General features: G+C 38.7%; 1 protein-coding gene across 1 annotated transcript in view; it reads right to left on the bottom strand.

The window, feature by feature from the left end:
• The window catches only part of KCP (kielin cysteine rich BMP regulator), a 117,295-nt gene that overhangs the window by 35,219 nt on the left and 62,606 nt on the right, over positions 1-19,470 (bottom strand). The window contains exons 21-34 of the mRNA XM_056573113.1: positions 19,091-19,184; positions 18,454-18,606; positions 17,490-17,596; positions 17,266-17,359; positions 16,973-17,146; positions 16,476-16,558; positions 15,483-15,576; positions 12,639-12,821; positions 8,963-9,133; positions 4,623-4,799; positions 3,735-3,820; positions 2,357-2,447; positions 636-718; positions 340-513 (exon numbers count right to left, since the gene is read on the bottom strand). Coding sequence (XP_056429088.1) covers positions 340-513; positions 636-718; positions 2,357-2,447; positions 3,735-3,820; positions 4,623-4,799; positions 8,963-9,133; positions 12,639-12,821; positions 15,483-15,576; positions 16,476-16,558; positions 16,973-17,146; positions 17,266-17,359; positions 17,490-17,596; positions 18,454-18,606; positions 19,091-19,184 — 1,764 coding nt within the window. The remainder of the gene's footprint in view (positions 1-339; positions 514-635; positions 719-2,356; positions 2,448-3,734; positions 3,821-4,622; positions 4,800-8,962; positions 9,134-12,638; positions 12,822-15,482; positions 15,577-16,475; positions 16,559-16,972; positions 17,147-17,265; positions 17,360-17,489; positions 17,597-18,453; positions 18,607-19,090; positions 19,185-19,470) is intronic.

Raw genomic sequence — 19,470 nt, 5'->3', positions numbered from 1 at the left:
GAAGGGTAACATGTGAGTACATGTGATATATATATATATGTCTTTACCTATTTAAACTGTGCATAACGCTGTGCTTACACTGTACAATTTTTATGGCATATTTAACATGCTTTTTTACTGGTAAACTCAATGAAAACATATGTAAAAAACACAATAAAACACACAGTATAAACACAGCTTGTAGAACAAAAGTAAAACAGAACAATTGCTATAGCAGATAGAGAGAGTTTAGATGATGGTCTATTACATTGTTTGCCTTAAAAATGTTTCTGTTATTTCCATTTCCATGATTTAAGTTGAAATTGTCTTATTTCTTATTCCGAATGGAAGTTTCCTAACCTTGCAGGAACACTGGCTGCACTCGTCATCAGGGTCTGGGAAACTCTCTCCATTGACACAGTCCCGGCCATTATAATTACAACCGTCACACACAGGGCACATGCAGGGGTCTTCACCTGGATGAGGGCAGTTTGCAGTGTCACATGGCCGAGGGCCACAAGTGACGCGGCCTCTCTGAGAAGCAAAACCATAAACATTTTTATTTGTAAATAAAAATAAATCATTGAAAATATTCTCATTTGTTTCTGTCCATAACATAGAAGAGAAACTTTGGACACATGTGTTCATTTACTTACCAGACAGCGGCATTGCTCACATTCATTTTGGGGTGATGTAAAAGATCCCCCATCATTGTAATCATGACCTTGAAAATGACATCCTAATAATGGGGAAAACAAAATCAATCGTTAGGATATGTACACGACAGGGTGAATATGCTGAGGTTTTTTTTTTTTTTGCAGATTCGCATAAGGAAATCCATAGGATACTACAGTAACAGCAAAGTGGAATGTCATCCACAAGCTGCAGAAAAAATCCAGAGATAATCCGCATGGAAATTGCCTTTATTTATATATATATATATATATATATATATATATATATATACACACACACACACATATGTATATACATATATATATATATATATATATATATATATATATATATATAAGCAAGGTAGAGCAGCACTTCAGAAAGGTGTCAAAGTAATATGGGTGCAAGCGGGCCCAATCGCAGCCCTGGTCAATGGCGGCAGTAATCGAAGTAGAAAGCGTCCCACAGCACTCCAATATATGGTGAAAAGCAGCGTAGTTTATTTCCTCATATGTGGCAAGCAACGTTTCAACTGTCTGCACAGTCTATCTATCTCCATATATTGGAGTGCTGTGGGACGCTTTCTACATATATATATATATATATATATATATATATATAGTTATATTTTTATTAAATTGGCAGTATGTCATTTTATGTTGCAGATACACTGTGGGTTTGTTGCAGATTTTCCCTGTTGACTTCAATAGGGAAGCTAAACTTTTTTGTAAATCTGCATAAACTGTACCAAAATTCACAGTGAAAAAACTAATTTCCCATTTTATCGAACAACGCTTTAACTCATTCCTCATACAACAGTTAAAGAAGTAATCCAGAGTTTCATGAAAAATAAATTGGTACTGGGATGTGGGGGAAATAAAAAGAAAAAAATTCATACTTACCTAGCTCTGTCCAGTCCCCTTTTGCTCCCACTTAGCTCCATCTAGCCCCACGATCTTCTTTCTCCTTCAGAGACGAGTGTGTTGCAGAACCTGCCCCTCAGTCAATCACTGCCAAAATGGGACATTGCTGCAGCCAGTGATTGACTGAGCAGGAAGGTCTTGCAAAAAACTGCGGGAATCAGGGCTAGGTAAGCATGTTTTTTTTTCTGTTTTTCTCCCTGCCCCAGCACCATATTTACCCAGTCCCACACAACTTGTTACAGGACCTACCTGCTTAACCAGTCACTTGCTGCAGTGGTGTCCTGTCTCAACCAGTGATTGGATGAGTGAGAAGGTTCTACAAAATGATCAAGGGAATGCACAAACAGGACCACGGGACCTAAACAGGACCACAGGACCTAAACAGGACCACGGGACCAGTGAGGGACTGGGTCTAGGTAAGTATGGTGGTTTTTTTTTCTCTTTTCCCCCACCCCAACTCCAAATTATTTATTTTAAAACACTGGATATCCTCTTTAAAGGTGACAGCTTTGGTGTTGTTATATAATGTCCTCAAGCATTGCATATATGATGTAATATACATTTATTCTCTGTTTAATTTCAATATTCCAAATATATAAAGTATATTTCCCATGGCATATATATATATATATATACACACATATTTATATATATATATATATATATATATATATATATATATATTACATGTAATCTTTTTATAAAGTTATATATTTATTCCCTTTCAAATTCACAGCAAAAGTATTTTCAAGAATATTAAAGTCTATGCATTATCTCACCCTGGCAGATGGGACAGTCACAAGGGCCGGTTACTGGATGTGGGCAGGTAGCTGGAGCACAGAGCTTGCGTGCACACTGTACAGATCCTGCCTGAAGAAATCAGAAGACATTGCACCGCTTTGCATGTCAATGTAAAGTAACACAAATAACCTTGCATTAGCATATTACTTATTATTATTATTTTTCTTAATCCTCCTTTTTCACACAGTGAGAGAGATTAATTTTGTATGTTTGTTTATTTTGTTGCCTTTTAACTATATCATCAATCTATGTTTATTAGGTGTATAGTAGATTAATGGTCACTCTATAGAGGAACATCTGAGAGGGTAGTAATGGCCAGCTTATGGAGAAGGCACAAGGAAAGAGTGTACTGCTCTTCCATAACCTTAAAGACCAAGGTATCCTCCAACACTTACTCTCCCTGCCTTGGCTGGTTCCATCTATCTATCTATTAGTCTGCCTGTATGTATTTAAATGGGTAGTATATACACTGGTCAACTTTGAGAATCCCATATGCTAGGACCACAGGCATCCCCAATGGCTGAAGAACAATCTTATTCAGAAGATGGAGCCATATCCACATGCCCCTCTTCTTTGATACCTAAGGGAGTCACATATTTTAGTGTAGAGGGCTATTTGTATGGGCGACCACCTGTCTATGTGGCCAGGTAGTTTGTGTTCCAGTGGGCCTCCACCAACCTTAACCCAGCCCTGGAGGCAGTGCATGATACCGGAATTCAGAAACACCATACAGAGAAACCCTCAGACATTCACTGTATCCTCAGACCCATAATAATTTACAAAGACAGATGAAACAGTATTATTGCCCTATGTGAACCCAGTCTCTATCAGGCAAAATGCTGCATGAGTAGAAATCTACTCCCTTACTGTTCATGGAATATTTAGCAGGTGCCAGTGTTATTCATTCCAACAACCGTAGGTTTTTGCTGGTCTTACAAGAAATACTGAACACTGTCAGCAAATGAGGTTCACCCATCGGATTGAACAATTATGACTTGAAAAAAGCTTCTCTATCTTCTTGGCAGTGTAGGGTACATATTAAGGAATGCTTTTTTGGAACAATACTTAGGTTTGCTTTTCCTATACAGGGCACCAGAAAGCTTTCTTGCCAATTCTTCAAAGCCCTTATCTTTGTTTTTAACTCTTGCTATCTAACTTTAGATGCTCCGTACCTTTTATAACAGCAGATAAAAATTTCCCTCTGGCTTGAAAATGATTGTTAAATGAAAATTACTATCTCAGTGGTACAAAAAAGAGCCTGGGAAGAAGGTATCAAGCCAGACTAAGCTTGCATCTGTTTTCTATAAAGTGATGAAGCAAAACACATTCCTTATGCTGTATTTGACATAAACTCACCCTACAAGTACATTCCGAACATGCTGGGTTTGAAGGGTCAGGGACAGATTGCCCATTATACAGTTCCACTCTGTTATATGAACATCCTGTAAGAGACCATAGAGGGACTAGGTATTAGGAGACAAAAAAAGATCCAAAAGATACAAAAGTAAAAATTGGGATAAAGCAAGTATTCTTCTCTGAAGAGACATTTTTAATATATTCTAGAGCAGAGAAAAATTGGTTTTCAGGTTGTAAAAGAACAAGTCTGACTGTAGGCAACACTGCAATGTAGACCAAGGTGACAAGTCACTGTTTTAGGTTGTCATGAATGTTAAATTTAGACCCCATCCACATTGCATTATGGGTCTCTGCCCCCAGTATTTATTGAGATACTGTCAAAAAGGTATTCTAATGGCTTGCAGAGTACTCGTAAACGCTAGTATACCTAACAGTCAACTTGCGAAATGTTTGGTCTGGTTCACGCCAGTATATGTTCCATTTGTTAAACACAAAAGCTTACATTAGAATACCTTTTTGACAGTATTCCATAGGAAAAGAACTGAATTGTGATGTAAATGGGAATCTGACAATCAATGATCTAACTTCAGGAAACACTAGGCAGAATTTTAACAGGACTTTTTCTGTTGGTTATGTGGTCAAAATGTCACATTATGGAGCCTTAGAAATGGGCCTTGACTCTGAGGGCATCTTATTATATTAAAGTTACTCAATCATGAAGTGATACAGTATATAGAAAATACAGAAACAGCCATGTGAGTGTGTTCCAAATTTCTGGATCACTTTAAGGGGGAAGTGGACATGTATGGCTACCTTTACACACACCCATATAATTACAAATAGTGGAAGCCAAGAATGCAGTACATAGAACTTAGACGTATCACCAACCTTCACAAACAGGACAGCATTTTCCTGGTGGAATACTAGGGTGAGTGCAACCAGCTTTATAACAAGGCTTTTTACTGCACGTGACAAATCCATCAGCGCAGACACATCGACTACAGGAATCCTGTGGTGATGAAAACTCCTGACCGTTCAGATACACCTCCCCCAGATACTGGCAGTCTGTGGAATAATGGGAAATAATTACATACTGTAAAAGACATTTTGTTGTGAATTTTTTTTTTTTTTAACAAGCATAAACATACAAAACTTTAAAAATATATGACAAGTATGAAGTCACCTTCATATATTGTTAATGAAGGGTTAATCGCCTTAATATATCACCTTAAGCGTATCCTTGAATACCTCACACAAGATGATATCAATTAGTGAAGACTATTTTGTGACATTTTCAGTACTTTAGTACTACTATATTTTCAGCATACAATGGTCTTTTCTGGACCATTGTAACTTGAAACCAGACTTAACATACAGGGGTGTAGCTATAGAGGTAGCAGTCACACCGGCGCCTTGGTGCTTAAGGGGGGCCCTAAAGCACATCTTCCCCATAAGAGACGAGTATTATAATTGGCATATGGGCCCTGTTGCAGATTTTGCATCGGGGCCCAGAAGCTACAAGCTACGCCTCTGTTAACATACAATGCTATGGACGGTCCAGATCTGCGAAATGTGTGAATGGCTGGAAGAACTGACCAATTAGAATGGGCATTTCATTGGTAAAACACCTGTATTATGCTAGGTTTCCACACAGGTTTTTTCTTGGTTTTTTGGAATACTGCCACTACAGTTTTTGAGCCAAAGTCAGAAGTGCATCCATGAGGAAGGAAAAGTATAAGTCCTTCCTTTTTATTTCCCATTCCTTTTGAATACACTTGTGGCTTTGGCTCAAAAACCTCAGTGGCAGTATTCCAAAAATGCAAGAAAAAAACTTGTGTAGAAACCTAGCCTTAGGCTGGGTTCACACCAAGTTTTTGTCATATAGTTCCCATATATGTTTTTAATTTGAAAACCGTACGGAACCGTATTGAAAACCATAAGCATTGACTCTCCATTGAAAACCGTATGCAAAAAAAAGGGGCATCCGATTGTGCCCGTTTTGCATCCTGTGCGGTTTTGTCAGTTTTTTCCCATACCCAAAACCGTAGCCTACCACGTTTTTTTTGGTCTGGGTTAAAAGCCGTATTGAAATGTATACTTTTTTTAAACATAAGAGTCAATGGGAACCGTACAGAACCGTATGTGTGTACAGTTCCATCTGGTATTCACCATACGTTTTTTTGACTTTGCACAGTTTTCTTCTTGAAATTTCAATCAAACAAGTGAAACTTTATTCATAATGGAGTGAAAAGTTAATATACATTTTTCTTTAAAATAAAAAACGGATTCAACCGGACATCATTTTATAAATCGTATACAGTTTTCAACCGTATACGGATTAAAATGTGTGCACGCGTTTTGAAACAGTTTAGTCAGGTTTTGAGGAATCCGTTTTTTTCAAAAACCTGATACGAAAAATGTATTGCAAAAACGTGGTGTGAACCCAGCCTTACTCAAGTACATTGCGTGTACTGTACAGGACCCTGAAGAAGCTCCTGTCCTCTACATTTACAGTGATTTACAGCTTCTAACAGATCTTTCTTACTTTTATACTGTATATGAGGACTTGCCGCATCTGTATTAGCTATCTATCTATTTTTCTGTAATCCTCACTTTTTACTATTTTTGAAAACGTTTCTGGACATTTTGGGGCTTCAGAACCAATTACCAGGTGTTCATAGAGTTATGGTATCATAAAACAATGGTTTTAACATACAATGGTTGTCCCGGGACCAATTAATATTGGAACTGTGTATGTCCGCAGATATGGATCCTATATATGGTTTATTAGTTGTTAAAGAAAAAAGGTATGCTAAAAATAAAAAGCAAAACAGGTGCACACACACACACGGATGAAGAAATAGAGAACCAACCAATCAAAAAAGCCTATGAGACCTGACACAATAAAAATGAGACAAAGTAGCCAGAGGGTTCAGCAAATGTTAAAGATGGTCAAATAGTGACAAATAAAGTAAGAGAGGAAAATAGAGGTTGGGCCTTACATTAAGAATTGCATGGAGGATACATACTAGTGACATACATCAAATACCAGAGAACCAATTACATTTTAGGCAAGAAAGCTGTTATTGTGTAATGTAGAGATAAAATAAATTACATTCTGTCATAATGTACCAAGATTTTTGAGTCTGTATGCATGATTTAGAGTATATATTACCTAACAAAGTTTTCTTATAATCAAAAGGACCGTTGGACCCTTAGTGTCCCAGCAGTCAGACCCAGGGTCTGATTATCATTGGAGCATTTGGAGCTCATGCTCCGGGCCCCACATAGCCAGGAAAGAAAGGAGGCCCCGCTCCCTTTGCATCATGTAGGTCCTGGTTGGCAGTCAAAAAAAAAAACAGATATCTCCACACAGAACATAATGGCAGTGATGCCCGATCAGGACCTGCTTTGTACCTTCTGAATGCTGGAGAGAGTGATTGCTTTGAGGACCTGTGGTGATGTCATAATCATGTGACTTGGGGGGGGGGGGGGCAGTGCTAAAGTTCCCGAGGCAGCCAGGAGAGTAGTGTGGTGAGTTCTTCCTGCAATCTGTTGGTGGGAAGTTACTGTATACAGCAGTGTTTCCTAACCAGGGTGCCTCCAGCTGTATCAAAACTACAACTCCTGGCATGCTAGAGGCACCCTGGTTGGAAGACACTAATATACAGTATATACATGTGAACTCCAGAGCTGCACTCACTATTCTGCTGGTGGGGGGTCACTGTGTACATACATTACTTACCTTGTACTGATCCTGAGTTATATCCTGTATTATACTTCAGAACTGCACTCCCTATTCTGCTGGTGGGGTCACTGTGTACATACATTGCTTATCCTGTACTGATCCTGAGTTATATCTTGTATTATACTACAGAGCAGCACTCACTATTCTGCTGGTAGAGTCACTGTATACATGCATTACATTACTGATCCTGTACTGCTCCTGAGTTATATTCTGTCTTATACCCCAGAGCTGTACTCACTATTCTGCTGATGAGGTCACTGTGTACATACATTACATTGCTTGGGGGTTGATGTCAGTCAGCACTCAGTTGTGAGGAGTGAGAAGTGGTGAGGAGATGACAGTGAATGGCGTAAATGTGAAAAAAAAAAAAATACCAAAGTCTAGAATTGCTCCTTTTTGGTCACATCATATACCATAAAAAATTTATAAAAAGCGATCAAACATTCCCATCTAAACAAAAGTGATACCGATAAAAACTACAGATCATGGCACATAAAATTGTCCCTCATATAGCCTTGTATACGGAAAAATAAAAGTGTTATAGGGTTCAGAATGGGAACATTTTATGCATATTAAAGGGGTATTCCAGGAAAAAACTTTTATATATATATATATATATATATATATATATATATATATATCAACTGGCTCAAGAAAGATAAACAGATTTTGTAAATTACTTCTATTAAAAAATCTTAATCCTTTCAGTACTTATGACCTTCTGAAGTTAAGGTTGCTCTTTTCTAAGTCCTCTCTGATGACACCTGTCTTGGGAAATGCCCAGTTTAGAAGAGGTTTGCTATGGGGATTTGCTTCTAAACTGGGCATTTCCCGAGACAGGTGTCAACAGAGAGGACTTAGACAGAAAAGAACAATCTTAATTTCAGAAGGTCATAAGTACTGAAAGGATTAAGATTTTTTAATAGAAGTAATTTACAAATCTGTTTAACTTTCTGGAACCAGTTGATATATGTATATATATATATATATATATATATATATATATATATATATATAAATAAAGTTTTTTCCTGGATAACCCCTTTAATTTTCTCACAAAAAGTAGGAAAGTATAACAAAAGCTACATTACCTACTGTAAAATATATTGCGTAGAAACAAACTCATACACCCAAAAACTTTCCAAAATTGTGTTATTTTGATATATTTTCTTTATTAATTGAAAATTTTATTTATTGTATGTGAGCATGGCATGTGGGTGCGGGTGCATGGGGGGCCCTATGAGTTGTCAGTCCACCCCTGCTAGCCGGCAATAAGTCTCAGTGGGAGGGGAGGGGGGACTGTCTTGGGGGTGTTGTTTGTGGGCCCCATCATACTGAAGTGTTTCATCTTCCAGGCAGCCTTAATCTGGCCCTGGTCAGACCACCATGATCCCTTAGTCCTTTGGATAGGCGACCGCTTTTGATAATAAGAATATCCCTTAAGGTTTAGTACAATTTAGGAATTATTTAGATTACTCACCTTGACACTCCTTGCAGCATTGACCAGAAGCTGGATAGGGGCAGTTCAGTACCGGGCAGGTTTTAGGCTGGCAGTTCACACTACCCTCCCAGCAAACACACACCGAGCAGGGATCTGATGGTTGTGTGAACTGTTCCCCATTAGCAAGCTCTTTTCCAGACAAAAGACACCCTGAAAATAAAGAGACAACAGAACTGAGAAAAAGAGTATAGCAATTGTCTTCAAGCCCAAAACATGGCAATTCTAGAATTTAGACTGCGACTAATATTGGGCTTATTTGAATTCTCTAACTGGGACTGCTTAAAGCATTCTTATTGAATTCTCTTCACTGTCAATACTGTAAAATACTTGCATTACCACAATCCTACATTGTATTTCCTTAGGCCTCTGATACTTCTATATGTTAGACCTGTCATTTTTCAACCAGGGTTCTTTTGGCTGTCCTGGCATACTGGAAGTTGTAGTTTTGCAACAGCTGGAGGCTTCCTGGTTGGGAAACACTATGGTAGACAATCAAAGTCAAACAGGACTGGGCTGCTTGAGATAGCATTTGGTTCTGGGCTTTGTCACTTCTTGATCTTCTTGTTATCTACCTGCAGGAATATCCTCATTCATTTGTTTTCAGAGAGGTTGGTAAGTGGTACATGTTAGTTAAGAACAATCTATTCACATATGACAATTCCTAAATTTATTGCAGGATAATTTTATGGGCCAGTTTGTGGAGGACCCAACAAGAAGTGATGCCTTGTTGGATCTGATCATTTCCAACAACGCAGATCTGGTTGGTAATGTAACTGTGTGGGAAAACCTTGGTAATAGCGACCACAATATAGTTACTTTTGACTTAAAATGTAGAAAACAAAGACAGGCGGGGAAGGCAAAAACATATAACTTTAAAAAGGCAAATTTCCCTGGGCTGAGGGCTGCACTACAGAACATAGACTGGGGGGAGGTGTTCTCAAATACTGATACAGAAGGTAAATGGGACATCTTTAAATCAACTCTAAATAACTATACAGCTAAATATATACCAAAGGGGAACAAATATAAACGATTAAAACTAAATCCTACATGGCTGACAAATGAGGTTAAAAGAGCAATAAACAACAAAAAAATAGCCTTCAAAAAATTCAAATCTGATGGGTCAGCTATAACATTTAAACAGTACAAAGAGCTTAATAAAATCTGTAAAAATGTAATAAGAACAGCAAAAATTCAAAATGAGAGACAGGTGGCCAAAGAAAGCAAAACTAATCCTAATTATTTTTTTAGCTATATAAATGCAAAAAACAGATGCAAGGACAGAGCATGTAGGACCCCTTAATAATGATAATGGGGAGGTTTTCATGGGCGATCAAGAGAAGGCGGAGCTACTGAATGGGTTCTTTAGTTCTGTATATACTAGGGAAGAAGGAGGAGCTGACATTGGCCAGGTCAGTGCTGGTAACACATCATGTAATGTACTGAACTGGCTTAATGTAGAAATGGTACAAGGTAAGTTAAGTAATATAAATGTAAGCAAATCTCCAGGACCTGATGGATTGCACCCAAGAGTTCTTAGAGAACTAAGTTCTGTATCTGTATCTGTACCCTTGTTCACGATATTTAGAGATTCTCTGGTGTCTGGTATTGTGCCAAGGGACTGGCACAAGGCGAATGTGGTGCCAATCTTCAAGAAGGGCTCTAGGTCTTCGCCAGGCAATTATAGACCGGTAAGTCTAACGTGCATTGTGGGTAAATTGTTTGAAGGACTTATAAGGGATTACATACAGGAATACATAGGGGATAATAGTATTATAAGTGATAGCCAGCATGGGTTTACTAAGGATAGAAGTTGTCAAACCAATCTAATTTGCTTTTATGAAGAGGTGAGTAGAAGCCTTGACAGAGGAATGGCTGTGGATATAGTGTTTCTGGATTTTGCCAAAGCGTTTGATACTGTCCCTCATAGACGTTTGACAGGTAAGTTAAGGTCTTTGGGTTTGGAAATTTTAGTTTGTAACTGGATTGAACACTGGCTCATGGATCGTACCCAGAGAGTGGTGGTCAATGATTCGTACTCTGATTGGTCCCCGGTTATTAGTGGTGTACCCCAAGGTTCAGTACTGGGACCGCTGTTGTTTAATTTATTTATCAATGATATAGAGGATGGTATTAACAGCTCTGTTTCTATCTTTGCAGATGACACCAAGCTTTGTAGCACGGTACAGTCTATAGAGGATGTGCATAAGTTACAAGATGACTTGGATAGACTAAGTGTCTGGGCATCCACTTGGCAAATGAGGTTCAATGTGGATAAATGTAAAGTTATGCATCTGGGTACTAATAACCTGCATGCATCGTATGTCTTAGGGGGGATTAAACTGTCAGAGTCACTGGTAGAGAAGGATCTGGGTGTACTTGTAGATCACAGACTACAGAATAGCATGCAATGTCAGGCTGCTGCTTCCAAAGCCGGCAGGATATTGTCATGTATCAAAAAAGGCATGGACTCAAGGGACAGGGACATAATACTCCCCCTTTATAAAGCATTGGTACGGCCTCACCTGGAATATGCTGTTCAGTTTTGGTCACCAGTCCATAAAAGGGACACTGCGGAGTTGGAAAGGGTGCAGAGACGCGCGACTAAACTAATATGGGGCATGGAACATCTTAGCTATGAGGAGCGATTAAAGGAGTTACAATTGTTTAGTCTTGAGAAGAGACGTTTAAGGGGGGGACATGATAAACGTATATAAATATATTAATGTCCCATACAAAACATATGGAGAAAAACTGTTCCAGGTTAAGCCCCCTCAAAGGACAAGGGGGCACTCCCTCCATTTGGAGAAGAAAGGGTTTAGTCTCAAGGGGCGACACGCCTTCTTTACCATAAGAACTGTGAATTTATGGAACAGTCTACCTCAGGAACTAGTCACAGCAGGAACGATTAATACATTTAAAACAGGATTAGATACATTCCTGGAACAAAATAACATTAATGCTTATGCAGAAATATAAAATCCCATCCCTTCCACCAATATCCCACCACACTGCTACCCTTCAATTCCCTGGTTGAACTTGATGGACGTATGTCTTTTTTCCACCATACTAACTATGCAACTATGAAATCCTGACAATAAAGGGGTTCTCCACTGGAAAACATTTTTATTTATTTTTTTCAAATCAACTGGTGCCAGAAAGTTAAATATATTTGTAGATTACTTCTATTAAAAAATCTTAATCCTTCCAGTACTTATCAACTGCTGTTATGATCCACAGGATGTTCTTTTCTTTTCGAATTTCCTTTCTGTCTGACCACAGTGCTCTCTGCTGACACCTCTGTCCATTTTAGGAACTGTCTAGAGTAGGAGCAAATCCCCATAAAAAACCTATCTTGCTCTGGACAGTTCCTAAAATGTACAGAGGTGTCAGCAGAGAGCACTGTGGTCAGAGAGAAAGGAAATTCAAAAAGAAAAGAACTTCCTGTGGATCATAACAGCAGTTGATAAGTACTGGATGGATTAAGATGTTTGAGACTGGCATGCGAATTTTCGCATATGCGAAAATTTGCAAATGCTAATTTTCGCATATGCAAATTTTGCCCCCATAAATGCCCCCATAAATGTTATCTGTGTACAGAAAATTTCCATAGATGTATTCAACATTGTATATCATTGTCTGGCTGTGAAGTTACCATCACAAGACCGGCAGCAGTCTCCTTTTAGAGGGTGGGTGCAAGCTATAGGGGCACAGGGCTTGCGTTGACAGGTGATCGTGCCATTGTTACATATACAGTCACGACATTTGTCTGATGGATCATAGAATCTCTGCATGTGTCGGTAAGTGATTCCAGAGTAAGGACAGTCAGCTGGTGGAACTGTGAAAATAGTTTTATAGTTACATTAGAGAAAGCAAAAAATAACATTAAAATACATAAAACACTATAGCTACTTATTCAAAAAGGTTTTAGAAGACACATACAACTCTTAGCACAGCAGCAAAGTACAACATTCTATCTGGACAACACATTTTCTATTATAGTGCCGGCCTGGCTATGCTATTTTGTCTGGCATTTTGGGTAGGATTTGCATCACAACCACAGAAGGAGATGTCAACATAGCCTTGGGGCCCTTTGCAGGAAATGAGTGCCGATCCTAGTGATCTGCGCTTGTTTACAGAGCCTTCACAAAGATTGATTAGTCATGTGGTTGGGCTACATGAATAATTGCTGAATTGTTTGTGTGGCCCTTCAAATTCTTCATTATTTGCTCCACAGCCCTGTTTATACAGGGCGATAACAATTAATTTATTGGCCGCACAAAGGATCCAATCAGATGACAGATAAGGATTTGTGGGTTCAGCGGCTGAATGCTGGCCCTTTTACATGTGCAGGTTTTGGGAAAGGAACACTTATTCACCTGAAAATGGGCTCATGTAAAAGGGCCTTTAGTCTGTATGAACAGGATTGCAGCCGATATAAACATTGATGAGGCTGAGCCCGGACATCCCTTTAAATTGCTGATCTATCGTTGATGGGTTATCCCAAGGACAGGCCATCGTTTTAATGACTGCATAACCCCTTTAAGCATTTACATGTAGTTAAATACACTATAACCATTTTCTTCTTACTAAGACTTTGGATCAAGACATGGACTGTGGGAGGAAACCAGAGAACTTGAAGAAAACCCCTTCAAACTAGGTAACTTTATAAAGCTATATATATATATATATATATATATATATATATATATATATATATATACATACATATATATACATACGTTGTATTTTAAGAGAAATTCATTAAAAGGCATAGAAACCTATCCGATGTGACTCTAAGATTTTACTATTAAAAATGAAGTTGAAGCAAATTGTTGCTGTATTGTAAATCAATTTGTATTTGCACATTATATATCTATATATTCAGTATAAAACTCAATTGGGGAGATTAAAACCTGTCCAGAGGAAAAGTTGTCCAGTTGCCCATAGCAACCAATCAGATCTCTTCTTTCATTTTGAAAAAGGCCTGTAAAAAATGAAAGAAGCGATCTTATTGGTTAATATGGGGAACTCAGCAACTTTTCCTCTGGACAGGTTTTTATAAATCTCCCTCAATGTGTGTGTGTGTGTGTATGTGTGTGTGTACCATCAGCATCACTTCCAAACGGCTAAAGGTATTAATATTAAACTTGGTACACATGATGTTACTTATATGTCAACTACAAACATAGGATAGGTAGTTTAACCCCTACCCACGTCCATTTGCGAGGGTCGGGGTTTATGTTTAAAGTCCCATACATGTCTATGGGAAATATATGTTACGGCATAACTTCTAAACAGCTGGAGATATTTCGATAATACTTGGTCACATGTTACTTATATGTCCACTAAAAATAGCGGATAGGTAATTTAACCCTAACCTACCCCCATTTGCATGGGTCGGGGTTTTTGTTTAAAGTCCAATGCAAATCTATGAAATGTATGTTCCAGCGTAACTTCTGTACAGCTGGAGATATTTTGCTAATACTTGGTCACATGTTCGTTATATGCCAAATAAAAATATTTAATATTTAAATTAACCCTAACCTACCCCCTTATGTGAAGGATGGGGTTTTTGTTTCAAGTCCCATACAAGTATACGGAACTTCCGGTACCTTACTCCACAAGCTCCGCTCTGCATCCCCTGGTGAATGCATCAGTCCGGCTGGCAAGCCACACCCTCCCCGCATTCCATACCCAATCTTGATAAGACACGCACACCCTTTAAGCCACACCTTTTTTATTTCCGTCTTACAATATGTTCATCACAACTCAGCCACACATGGGGACTAGATATGAGGATTAGAAATGGGGATTAGATATGAGGATAGTATATTGGGAAGGGATATGAGGACAGGATATGAGGTCAGGATATGGAAATAGGATATTTGGTTGGGATATGAGGTCGGGATATGGGGACAGGATATGAGGTTGTGATATGGGTACGGGATATGGGGACGGGATATGAGGTTGGGATATCAGGTTGCGATATGAAGTTGGGATATGGGGACAGGATATGGGGAAGGGATATGAAAATGAGATATGAGGTCGAGATATGGGGACATGATATGAGGTCGGGACATGAGGATGGGATACAAGGACAGAATATAAGGACAGAATATGAGGACAACATATGAGAAAGGGATATGAGGTCGGGATATGAGTTCAGGATATGAGGTCGGGATATGAGATCGGCATATGAGGTTGGGATATTAGGACCGGATATGAGGACAGTATATGGGATATGAGGTCGGAATATGAGGAGGGGATTTGGGGTCGGGATATGAGGAGGGGATATGGGGTCAGGATTTGAGGACGGCATATGAGGACAAAAGCTTCCTCCATTGTTGCTTTTCCTCCCCCACAAGGATAAGGTAGGAAAACCGGGCAGCGCCAGGTACTCAGCTAGTATAGTACAAAAGAAGATACTGATTGTATAGCCACATCTGTGGATGTCTAGATGAACTTTTTTTTTACATTTCTACATATCCTGTCTTACCTGGGCACTGAGGACAGCACTCTCCTGGAACTGGGAATGGCTCAGCACAGAGAACAGGTAGGCATCGTTTTGTAAGGCACTGCACATTGCCATTCTTCAAAAATATACAGAAATGAAAAATCATTTAAATTAGACACAAGGGACTTACAGAAGTATCATTTAAAAAGTCAATGTACTGCTTCCAATCCATATAGATGTGCCTATATGAGCTATAAGTTGGTCTAGAGCATTTAAAGAAGTATAGATGCAATTATCGAATATAAGAGATCTCCCAATGAAAATCTCACTCCAGACATATCTTTGTCAACATATGGAGCACCTGGGCCTTCTATAGAGGGTTACTTTAAATTGAAATTGTCAACATACGTTGTCTTTGTAACCAAACTACTACATAAACGTTAGACTTAACCACAATATTAAGTTCTAATTGTTGTCTTTTCTCTCTTTCCTCTCCCCTATCTCCCCCTCTTCCCTTTCCTTTTCTCTAGGTCAAGCCAATTTAACACTTTGAGTAAGACTCAAGCTAATTGATCAATACATCTATCACCTACGTATCTTGTTCAACCATTTTGTTAAACTGAAAGATCAATAAAAAGAAATAAAAAAAAATAAGTAAGCTCATTTTATTTGTTCTATTTTATCTAAATTAAAAAATAAATCAAATGTCGTTAAGAACACTCTTACCATTTTACATCTATAATTACTATGGAGACATGTGTATCTAATTTGTATACTACCAAATTTAACATTTGAATGCCAGTGAATAACAGTGAATGCCATGAATAATGTAACAGTGCACATCAGTACCATAGAGTTATGATAGTACAACATGTTTAAGTCTATAAATATATGTATTTTTAAGTAAATGCCATGGTGGGAAGACTCCTTTAAGGTAAGAAGTAGATGTGTAGAAGACATATGACTGCACCATTAGACTACATAGCACCACTAGTAAAAGCTGGCTCCTCGAGGAGCTTTTTCATTAATACTTACAATGCAGTGACACTGTCTGCACTTGTCGGTAGGGTGGGGGAAGTCTGCACCATTAGGATATTCTTTTCCAGCATAGTTACAACCTGTGAAATATTGGCACAAAGTCAACACTGCTCAATAACACACAGCATCTGTCCGTGACAAAAATGTGTCTGGCTTTTGTCTCGCATAACAACCAATCACAGCTCATGTTTAATTTCTCATTGAGGTAAAATAAAGGATAGGCTGTGATTGGTTGCTATCAGTCTGAGACAAAAAACAGACACAGTTTTGTCTTAGATTGATAGATTTGGGCCAGTGAGTGTCTCTCCTATGATACTCTTTCTCAATGTTATTTCCTTTTCTTAAAATACTTTTTCAATGGGAAAAAATGTATCCCATATGGCTTGTGTTTCTTTACACTCACAGTAATACTGTTAAAATAATATTGACTGCAACATATTTCTACAAAGATTTCAGTTCACTTGAACCAGAATATCTCTATTTTCCAAACTTACCATTGCAATTATTATTACAGCAGGTTCCTGGCAGGGGGTATGAACACTGAGGTCCTGGGCATCCTCGGTCTGTACAGGTCACATGTCCATTGTGGCATCCACATTCCTGGCACTGATTGTCTGGGTTGGAAAACTGTTCTCCCTCCAGGAAAAGATTCTCATGATATCTGCAATCTGAGAAGTATCAGCCACCATGCAAAAATGGTTATTGAGATAGATATGAAACCATAAACATAATAGCATGCTTTCTAATGGACACATCATCCTGGCTTTGAGGTGAAATAGAGACTTACCTGGGCATGTGGCACAGCAGTGGCCAGGCTTTGTCTCTGGCCTGGCACATATCACAGGGGTGCAAACAACAGGAGTGCATTGGACAGTACCATCCTGAACACAAGTCAATCAATGTGTTAGCAATTGATCTGTAAGGCTTTAAGCCCCGGTTCCTCAAAAGTATTTACCCCCTCCATAGAGGCATATATCCCACCACAAAGAAAAAAATTGTCTTCTTTCTCACCTTACAATGACAATTCTGGCATGGGTTATCCGGGTCTGTAAAGTCTTGTCCATTACCGTACACTCTCTGGTTGTAAGTGCATGTATCACATACTGGACAGCACTCACCTAGTGTTTGAGAAAGTGCATTAACTTAACAAGGGGCATTTACGGTATTTCTTATGAAGTGACAGAATATCAGTAGAAAATGGCATCACTTTTTTGACCAGTAGGCTGCAGTTCCCTGGACAATTGATGGTCAGGGCACTGCTGTGCAAAAAACTAAAAAAAAAAAAAAAAAAAAGGGGGGGGATCCAGTACTACGCCACAGTCCTGAGGTCTGACCAACATCAACCATAAAATGACTGAATATCCCAATTATATTCCATTTCTTTTTAACATGAGTATACCCCTTTAATACATCCATGCTATATGCCTCCTGTCGAGAGCATAGCAGGTCAGATGTAATCTGCATGTTTTTGTTGCAATTAATCTAGTTCTATTACAAACATAACATATTATATTTATCTCTCTTTAGCTCTCTGCTGACATCTCTGTCCATTTTAAGAACTGTCCAGATTAGGAGAAAATCCCCATAGCAAACATATGCTGCTCTGGACGGTTCCTAAAATGGACAGAGATGTCAGCAGAGAGCACTGTGTTTGTGATGTCAGCAGAGAGCACTGTATTCCAAAAAGAAAAGAATTTCCTCTGTAGTATTCAGCAGCTTATAAGTACTGGAAGGATTTAGATTTTTTTAATAGAAGTAATTTACAAATCTGTTTAACTTTCTGGCACCAGTTGATAAAAAAAAAAAAAATTACGTTTTTGCCCGGAGTACCCCTTTAATGCAAAAAATAAATAAAAAAAACTCCCTCTTACCATGTGCCATTTATAACAGAGTATAATTGTGTCTTTATATGTGGCTGATGGGTAAACACTTATTTACAAGTTGCACAAAGTGGTATAAATAGTAGAGTATTTACCTTCATTGTGGGTTGGGTGATGACAGGACTTTGGGGGACACTGGCTGACCCCACATACTGTGTCACCATTTAAACAAGCACAAGTGCTGCATGGATCATTTTCAGGTTCCCATTCTACCCCCTCCAAGAATTCCTCTCCATCCTGAACACAGACTACAAAAAAGCAAGGGTACAGCATTACAGCATTAAACATAAAAAAAATACCCTATCACTAGTTTCATGCTGCCTAAACCTTGAGTAGCATGAAACACTGGCAGGCTACTTTATCACAATGTTCTATGATTTATTCTGCTCGGCTGCTTTGTTTCGGAGTAATAATCATTGCCATTTCAGCCAGGAATGGGGTTCCGAGTCATCATGGTGGTCTACGGGCCCCAACAGATCTCTCCCAATATGCAGTCAGAGAAAGATCAAGCTGCTGGGGACCATCCTAAAGTTACAGCCATGATTACTCCGAAATGACATAAGCATTCAGAGTTTATCCTATATTGTTGTGATATGGAGCTTGTGAGTGTTTCATACCGTATGAACCTTGGGCAGCATGAAACAATGTAGTCCAGTGTCAAAAAATAAGATGCAAGTGAAGAAAATGCAGGTGTAAAAATTCATTATCCAGTGTTTCCTCAAAAGCACTTACCTTTGCAAACTGGACAACACTTATTGGGTTCTCTCACTGGATTGGGGCAGGACACTGGTGGGCAGGTCTCCTCTGTACAACGGACATTTCCTTTCTGTGTTATGAAAGATGTGTCAGTCAGAAGACGTACTACAGTAGATACCCAAGCTGAGGGTGAATAGGTTGTTCATATAAAACAATGCAGACCACTTAGGTCTGTTATAACCTCCAATGTCCTATGTAAAGAGACAGTAGAGGAAAAAGCAGCTAAGTTGACTCAAAGATAGTAAGCACCATCCCAGTTCCTATGTATAGCAGAGGTGAACAGTATATGGAGTCCTATCCCTTGTTTTCCAGTCAGTAGTTAGCCATAGATACCCCATTTATGACTCTCAAGAAAA

The sequence above is a fragment of the Hyla sarda genome, chromosome 4 (assembly GCF_029499605.1).
Source record: "Hyla sarda isolate aHylSar1 chromosome 4, aHylSar1.hap1, whole genome shotgun sequence".
NCBI lineage: Eukaryota > Metazoa > Chordata > Amphibia > Anura > Hylidae > Hyla > Hyla sarda.
This window is presented reverse-complemented; position numbering and strand designations above follow the sequence as displayed.